The 9,118-nt window shown below is 39.6% G+C and overlaps 1 protein-coding gene across 1 annotated transcript; it reads left to right on the top strand.

The window, feature by feature from the left end:
- Positions 1–260: 260 nt before the first annotated feature.
- On the top strand, positions 261–7,610 carry LOC149813362 (alpha-1,2-galactosyltransferase-like). The gene is made up of 5 exons (XM_089991465.1): positions 261–741; positions 955–987; positions 3,813–3,903; positions 6,858–7,121; positions 7,208–7,610. The coding sequence occupies exons 1-5, from the start codon at positions 328–330 to the stop codon at positions 7,312–7,314; spliced, it is 909 nt and encodes a 302-aa protein (XP_089847591.1). The 5' UTR covers positions 261–327; the 3' UTR covers positions 7,315–7,610.
- Positions 7,611–9,118: the final 1,508 nt, after the last annotated feature.

Consider the following 9,118-nt stretch of genomic DNA (forward strand, 5'->3'; position numbering starts at 1 on the left):
AATACCTCTAAAAGTAGGACCCAGTTTAGTATTCAGATTCGGTGGATCTGAAAGTTTGATCCGTTTTTTTTATCCAAAGATTGAAATAAAAAGGGATAGCTTAGTCATTTTAATCAATGGCAAAAGAAGAAACTTCACACATTAAAACGGTTGGTGTGAGGATAGTTTTGTAATTTCATACCTTGCATTTACAAAAATATTCCGTCCATATTCCCCTTTGTTCACTTAAAAAGCACAGCTGCTCGCCACCCAAAGAACTCTCAACTAGGGAGGGAGAAAAAGAGAGGGAGAGGCCAATCGATCAATTTCGTTACCGGAAAATTGAGAATGGCCGGTGCACGACGGCGGAAGTCGCCTCAGCTCGGGAGATCCGTTCTCTGGGCCCTGTGGACTCTCCTGCTGGCCCTGGGATTGGTAGCTGGGTGCGGACCGATTCTCCGGCGAGCCAACGGCCTCGGCCGGAGGTGTTCGGCGGGGAATTCAGGCTGGTTTTCCGGAGATCCACCGAGGATCGCGATGGTGAGCTGCTCTGCTGTGTCGGGAGTGGAGAATGCTCCCCGGGATTTCGAAGGGTTGATGGAGATGGTCAGGCCCAGCAAGCAGAGGTACGCGGAGGCGCGAGGGTATGACTTCATCGACGCCAGTGGGGACGTGGACAGGACTAGACCTCCCAGCTGGAGCAAGATCTTGGCGGTCAAACGTCATTTGCGCAATTACGACTGGGTTTTCTGGAATGATGCCGTGAGTTTTCTTTTCCTTTCCCCCTTTTTTATTTCTTTTTTAAATTATTTTTTGCATCTTTCTAATCTTCTTTTAAGGTTTTTTTTTCTTTTCTTTTCTTTTCCTCTTTAGTTTGCTGATTTAGTTATTGAGTTACTATTTTTCTGTTATGATTTGTTTTGGGTGCAATTTTAATATTTTATTAACGACTGTTTGTGTTTTTCGAGTTTTCAGGATTCACTGGTGATGAATTTTGGCATTTCCATGGTGAGGACTTTCTCTTTTTTTCTTTTTTCTTTCTTTTGAATCTTTTTTTTTTCCTTTCCTTCTTGTTTGGTGAAATGTCTAATATATCGCCACCGAACGGTAGAAATGGACCTAGGTGAGTCCATGTTGGATCCGAACTATCGGGTCTGTGTCACGGATCTAAATGAATTTGGATCTAGTTTTAGCACTAGAAACCATCTCCCATCTCCTAATCTACATGAAACGGGATGGCAGTGGACCGGGTTGGGGACGGGGGACAAGGTCTTGAATTTGATTTTAACCTCCATCCCCACTTTCATTCCCGTTTCATGTCCTTCATCTCCGATCCAAATGGGGCAAGGCGAGGGGGGGCGTTTTCCCTAGGTCCACTGTCATCTCTAAAGAATGAAAGAAAGGTTTACGAGGCGGGGTGAGGCAAGGTAGGGTGGGAGAAAGCTTAAGTCCATCCCTACCTCGGTCCCCTGTCGAAACGGGGCGAGGCTGGGCGGTGCTCACCTACCACACACACACACACACACACCCAGATCTACTGCCATCCCGATGCTAGACTTTTATGCGGACAGCCTATCAGGTGCAATCACATTGCACACTTTAGTGTTGGGCTGCACTTGATCTGCCCTTTTGTGGTGGTTGGTCTTGAGTCAAGTAGGAACGGCACTGGCTTGAGTATCACTAAGACTCTAGCTTGAAGGAGAAGTATCTCCTGGATACAACACAAAAAGGATCCCATCTATTCTGTGTCGATCCTACTGTCCAACTGAAGCATCTGGAGGGCTAGGATCAGTTCAAACTTAGGTGAAAATGTGAACCATTCCTAACCGTTGATTGGACAGTTAGGATTGAATGTAACTATGTCAAATGATGGGATCCGTACTGAATACAACAACCAATTAGCCTGGATCTCAAACGAGTTCTGATATCCACTGTTTGCTTGCTTGCTTGTCAAATCTGGCGCATGCCTCACACCAGATCTAACTTTGGAAGCAGAGATCTAACAATTGGGTTTCATCCACTCACTCCTTCGTCATTTTTGTCCTCATACTCCATGTTGCGATGCAAGTTGTCCTAATCAAATCTGACCTCACATATGTGATCTATATGGTTCATTTAGCTAATATTAACTTTCAAATCCTTATACAATCTAACCGGTGTGCAGTAATTTCTACTAATTTGAAAGTCAATGACAATAAAAATGTCAAAAAATTTATAAAAAACTATTTTTTTTTGGAAAAAAAAAATGTCATCCAAGTGTCAATTCTTATGAAATTCACCACGTTGAATTCATCTACAGGTCAAGTTTGATCAAAACAATTTGCAACGATAAGATCCCATGCGTGCGATCACGATAGGGATGACATAGGTAGGTGTGTCAACGGGTCAGACCTTTGCTAAAATGGGTGGGTCCATACCCAGATCCGATTAAGAGGTGTTGGTATCAGTTCTGGATTTGGATATGAACGGATCTTTCATAAGAAAACCATACCCAGATTCGATTACATAAACCAGACCTGGTCCATACTTGGTAAAATAATATTTTTTAAGTTTTTCACATTGAAAATTGCGGATCTTAATAGGAACTTGGGTTGGATCCAGGTTTGGTATAAAATTTCATAAACCATACCCGACCCATTTAATAATCGGACTTCATGAGTGCGACCTAAATAGTTAATCGGACCCCTTCCTGTGTTACTAAACTCTGACCATATCGGATCTGGTACGGGTCAGGATTGGACCCATTGACACCCCTAGACATAAGGGATGGGCGGATCTGAATTGAAGACTTAGGGCATTCAAACACCCTAAAGAATTCTTCCAACTTTAATAGATGTGGTCAAACTACTTTTCGGATGGGACTTTCTTCCATTCAGTGTAGAGATATTTGTTTATTTCATGTTTTCTTTAGGAACCGAGAGTCGGACGATGTTAAAAGAACTATAAAAAGTGAAAGCCATCGATTTACAGCTACAGCAAGTAGGAGGTGGTAGCAGGGATGCAAACAGGTCCGATCCAAAACAGCTAAATACATGTGAAAGTCGGATCCGGTCAGATCTGGAATAATAAAAAATTGCAAAAGCTCCATCGTAGATCCAACCCTTTTGCATTCCTGTGTAGTAGTTGCTGAGTCTATTTTTTAATGCAAATATGTACAGGAAGACGTTTCACCCATCTTATTTTCATAAACTACGTACCTCTAAGTAGTTTGACCAAACTCCAACCCAAAATCCTCAATTTCCATCCCAACTACCAGCTTCCAAACAATGTTTATTATTGGGCTATTTGTAGTGGTCATATCAATTGTACTGAGTTATTCAGTCATTCATTCTGGCCATCACCTTTGTTTCAACCAATCTCAGTGTAGGCATTTCCTTATGGATGGCTATTTTAAAGTATTGCCCCTTGTCAAATAATAGACATGGATTCATTCCTTGGTTAAAGTTACTCTTAGTCGTTTATGTGCTGTTGCTCAATCTATTAGTTAATATTTTAAATGAATATATCAAGTTTTAGTTATGTGTATATTTTTATCAACAAAATCTCAAGAAAAAACTTCTATTTGTTTTTTTTAATATTTTGTTGATTTTTGTTCTCTTCATCATGTTTTTAAAATTCTCAAATATTCATTCTTGTGCCAATGTTTTAAAAATGCACAAAAAAGATGAAATTTTGAATTATCTACCAAGCATTGGTCGACAAATTGCAGTGTCAAACTTTTGTGACTGGTCAGCTTGATGACATATAAAACGTTGAGGGAGTGGACGACATAGTCTTCATCTTTTATTTTATTCAATTGTTTATTTATTGCCTGATTTGCAAGTGAAATTCAGGAAGAAGTGTTGGCAGATGCAATCCAAGAGGGTGGTTCTCAGAGCTTGCCTGATTTAGTTTTAACCAAGGACGTTAACGGGATTAATGCAGGTAAGTGTCTACTTCTACCTTGGTAAACTTAGGTGAATAGACCCCAATTTTTTTTATATGTTTTTTGCTTTTACTTTTGAGAAAAATATTTGAATAGTGTATGTGCCTTCTTTTTCACATTTAAATAATCCAACCACTAAAATATGTAAGCGCATGTGATCCATCTTGAATGATGTGATTATGATTGTGGTGGGGAGCAATAGAAGTCCAATTTAATTATGAATAAAGTGGGGGTGAGGAGGTCTACGTATGTGCTTGCATCATTAGGGTCGAATGCTATAGATAGGGGTGGGCAACACGGCCCATCAATTACCAGGCTGAGCCAAAGGTCCGGTTCGGCCCGGCCCATTGGGAAAACCCTGGCCAACCCATTAGACCCATGGGCCTAAATGAGTCGGGTCTGGGGCTATATATATATTCGGACCAGACTGCACCAGCCCATGTCGACCCGCTTCAGGCCGGGCTGGGCCAGCCCATGTCAGCCTGCATGCTTCAGGTCGAGCCATCGCCAAATTTACTGGCCCATGGCGAGCTGGGCTGGGCTGGGCCAGCCCACGGGCTGCCTGACCCAGTGCCCACTTATAGTTGGATTTGTGGGAGTCATCTTATCCAGAAGGCCTTGGATATCCCAAAGCCATATTACAGCCTGTCATTCAGGGATTTCAAAATTTAAAAAAAAATGTATTTTCAAAGTGGATAGCATTTGCTACCCTTTTTTTTAACCATTTAGATCAGAGTTTTTTGATGTAAAAATATGTTTTTTGAGGGTTGAAAATTTGGTATATTGTAGGCGGTTGATTTTTTAAACCTCATAAAATCCGACATATATGTCAAAGAAATATTATTCAAAGGTTAATTAGTTTCTACTAAACTTAATATATAGATCAAATATGAAGGGTTAGATGTGTAAAAAACTGAAAAAAAATCTCTAGAGGGTTCCTTATCCAAGAGAGTAGCAAACATTACTCGTTTAGAAAGGGGTGTGGTTTCTTTGACATGGTTCTTGGTGTGTCCTCATAGTCAAACGCTGCTACTTTGCAATGTAATAAAAGTATTTTTTTATAAAATATATTGGCATGTTTTGTTATTATTAAAAGTATGCCTTAATTTGGAGGGCGGATCATGTGAAATGTGATTGCATAAAAAACATGTGGTCTCATTTATTTATTTTTTTCACAAAGAAAGCTGGGGTTAGGCAGACCCTACCAGTTATACAACCATACCATTGGGATTCGAACCTGCAACGTTCCAACACAAGGTGACGCACTAACTGCTCATGTCATACCTACGATCGTTCTACCAATGGTGTAAAGCTCCGAGGCTAGGGTCCCTGGCCCTATGCTGAGTGTCGGCATAGGAATGAAAGAAGGTTATGGGAATCGAACCTTCACCAACCATCTAGTGGGGCCCCACCTCACTACACCAACCCCCCTTGGGGTACCTTTCAAAGGTACTTGCTAGGGAAAACGCAACATGCAACATGCATCCCCTCAACCGCCCGCACCCCAGATCTTGCATTAACACATTTTGAAAAATAACTAAACGTACCATCGATATTTTAAAAATTGGTAGACACAAAAGAGATTTTTGGAAGATGTGCATTTAATAGCAATTTTCTTCTAAAAATCGCTGAAATGCCAAGCTATTTTTGCAAAACCTCGCTTAACAGAATTGCAAAAAGTGGAATTTTTTAACCTCAACAACCTTGTTAATTATAGGATAGAATGAGGGTAAGGATTTGTATTTATTAGGATAATCATGGTTGAAATTGGTGATGCTAGTAAGACATAGGGATGGCAGTGGGGCGGGGCGGGGGACAAGGTCTCCACCCCGCCCCGCCTCAAGATTTTATCCTCCACCCCCGCCTCCATCCCCGGCGGAGAATGGATTTTATCCTTCATCCCCGTTTCATGTCCTCCATCCCCGGTTCAAACGGGGATGAGGCGGGGCGGGGTGGGGATATTGCGGGGAAAAGTGGTTGGGGCGGGGTTGGGGCAGGGATGAGGCGGGGATCGTGGCGGGGAAAAGTGCACATCCATCCCCGCCTCCACCCCCGGAAGGGGATGGATTTTAACCTTCATCCCCGCCTCCATCCCCGGTCCAAACGGGGCGAGGCGGGGCCCCGCTTTCCCCCGGTCCACTGCCATCCCTAGTAAGACAAATACAAAGGGGCCCATTATTGGTGTCATTAAGGGCAACTTTTAATGCTAAAGTAGCCCACCTGTACTCGTATTGATTGAACTTAATAGAAAGATTTCACACAAAACTCCAAGACTGCTCTTGGACATGGGATCAACAAATAGATGCATTCAGGCTTGCCTTGTCTTGTTTATAATCCATGTGCAAGTTGGACGTAAGACCCATCTATGCTGCAACACACTTGAATGTGGGTTTTGAAATGGTGGTGGAAATTATACGATTTTTTATATATAATAGGAAAATTCAATATATTTGTAAAAAAAAATTTACCATTACCAAATGTGGCCATAATTAGATCCTAACTAACCAAATCGGGCCGACTTATTGGACCATCAACCAAGCCTAGATGCACCGTGATAAGTTCTGACAAGGATTGGGATCCGATCCATTAACTAGTGTGACAAATATAGGCTATATTTGAAAAATATCATGAAAAAAAAAAGATAAGTTAATTGGGTCACCATTTAATGTCAAAATATCACATGATAATTCTGTTAACGCATAATTATTGTGATATTTATTGGTTATTTTTCATGGAAAGAGGGGGTGTTTTTTATTTATACATTTTTTTAATTTTTACCAATATTTCTTATTTTTTGTTTTTAATTTACTTATTTCCCCAAAAGTTTGTGGACAAATTTGTAAAATATATAAAAACCTTTTTTTATTTCACACGAGAATTTGGCTGCCGTTATTTTGCCGTTTTAAACGTTTGTCACTATGCCGTTAACAGGGTCTTTTCTTTGTTTGGACAGGGATGTTCTTCATACGAAATTCTACATGGAGCCAAGCCTTTCTTGATACTTGGTGGAGCCAGACATCCTTCATCCAACGGTTTGGATCAACCAAGAGTGGTGACAACGATGCCCTCAAACACTTGGTGAGCAGCTTGTCACCCGAGGAGTTCCAAAACCACGTTAGGATCCCAAAGATGCAATGCCTCTTCAACTCTTACCCCTGGTTTCCTTCCTTCAAAACCACTTTCCGGTTGATCACATCCCCTATAACCACTTGGCAAGGTAATATACTGGGTATGTCAACATAGTTTATTGGCTTTTTGGTGGTTTTCAGGCGACAATCCCGGCTGCTTTTTTGGTGTTTTCAGGTGCTTACTCGGATGGGGATTTCATGGTACATCTAGCAGGCTTGGATGATAAAAAGAATTGGGCGAGAAGATTTCTCAGTGGTGATTCAAGGGTGGATCTGAGGTGACTACATGTACCCTGAAGTTGTGAAAATCTAAACACGTTTATGTTTTACTGAAATTTGGAAAATCTCACCATCGGGGCTCCTCTTGTCTGGTAGGAGCAGTTAGTGCACGTCACCTTGTGTTGGAACTTTGCAAGTTCTAATCCTAATGGTATATGGTTGTATAACTGGTAGGGGTTTGCCTAACCCCAGCTTTCTCTGTCTTTGTTTTCAAGACTAGAGAACAGGTCAAATCTCATGATGAGAGTTGTTTTGACACAATCTAAACTCATAAATGTGTTCGGCCTGCTCAATTTAGTAGGAATTGAGTCTTGCATCATATTTTTTTAACAAAAAAATGTCCTATATTGTTGAAAAAACTTGTATACAGGCCTGATCCGGTGATCCAAAAGTTGGCTCCCACTAAGTAAAACATATAGAGCACATCTATGGTGTTAGATGTGAGAAAAAAAAATTTAAACAAGGGGGTTCCGCCCCATTTGCTAGGTAGTTTGCACCTACAAAATGGGTGCAGTGCTAAATGAAACAATATATTGGATTTTTTTTGTGTTTTTTCAAATTTTCAACCCCATAGATGCATTCAGCATAATTGATTTACTAGAAACTGACACTTCAATCATGCATTTTGGATGAAAAAAATGATACCTAGAGCATCAAAAATTTGTGAAAATTATAGGCCATTGATTTTTAAAACCTTTCCATGCATCATAATTAAATGCTCCAAGAAGTAATTTCTATAAAAACATGCATATAGATTACATTGTACGGTCAAAATTTTGAAAAAAATTATTGAAAACCCAATAACATGTTCTGTTTAGCATTTTACCAGTTTTGTAAGTTTCCAATTCTCATATATATATATATATATATATATATATATATATATATATATATATATATATATATATATATATATATATATATATATATATATATATATATATATATATATATATATATATATATATATATGTGAAAATGGAAACCTACAAAATGGGTACTGTGATAAATCACTCGTGCTAATGGATTTTTAATTTTTTTTTTTAAATTCTTACCCCATAGATGTGTTCAGCATGATTGATTCTCTAAATCAATAATTGAATCATGCATTTTGGATGAAAAAAATGATATTTGGAGCATCAAAATTTTATAAAAATTATAGCTAGTTGATTTTTGAAACCGTATAAAAAGCTATCCATGCATGGGAATCAAATGCTTCAAGAAGTGATTCCTAAAACCAAGCATATAGATCACAGTTGTATGGTGAGAATTTTGAAAAAGCTGCAAAAATCCAATAGCATATTTCATTTAGCATTCTGCCTATTTTGTAAGTTTTTGTTATATATACTCTTTAACTTGAAAATTATTTATAATTTAATTGAATCTTATTAATAATTGATATATATTTTTGTCTCCCTCTTTCTTTTTTTTGATAATTTATATAGATTACTTTTTAAACTACCTAATTCTCTCATATATTCATAGGCCCTCCTCTCTCTCTCTCTCTCTCTCTCTCTCTCTCTCTCTCTCTCTCTCTCTCTCTCTCTCTCTCACACACACACACACACATCGTAAACCCCCTATCTCTCTTTGTTGCCTGCCCTACAGAGGAAAACCCTACCCTGCTTCGACCACCACCGAAACCACCATCGGCCCTTCTTCCAACTCGTTTGTTGCCCTTGGTTCATCGCTCTCTCTTTCGGCGAGCCCCTAGTACGAGTCCTCTCTCTCTCTCTCTCTCGAGTTCATCCCTTGCTTTCTTCCTATTGAGGTATGAACTTCTCACTATCTTTTTCTCCCTGTTTTT

This window comes from Nuphar pumila, chromosome 16 (assembly GCF_984573655.1).
Source record: "Nuphar pumila chromosome 16, dmNupPumi1.hap1.1, whole genome shotgun sequence".
Lineage (NCBI taxonomy): Eukaryota > Viridiplantae > Streptophyta > Magnoliopsida > Nymphaeales > Nymphaeaceae > Nuphar > Nuphar pumila.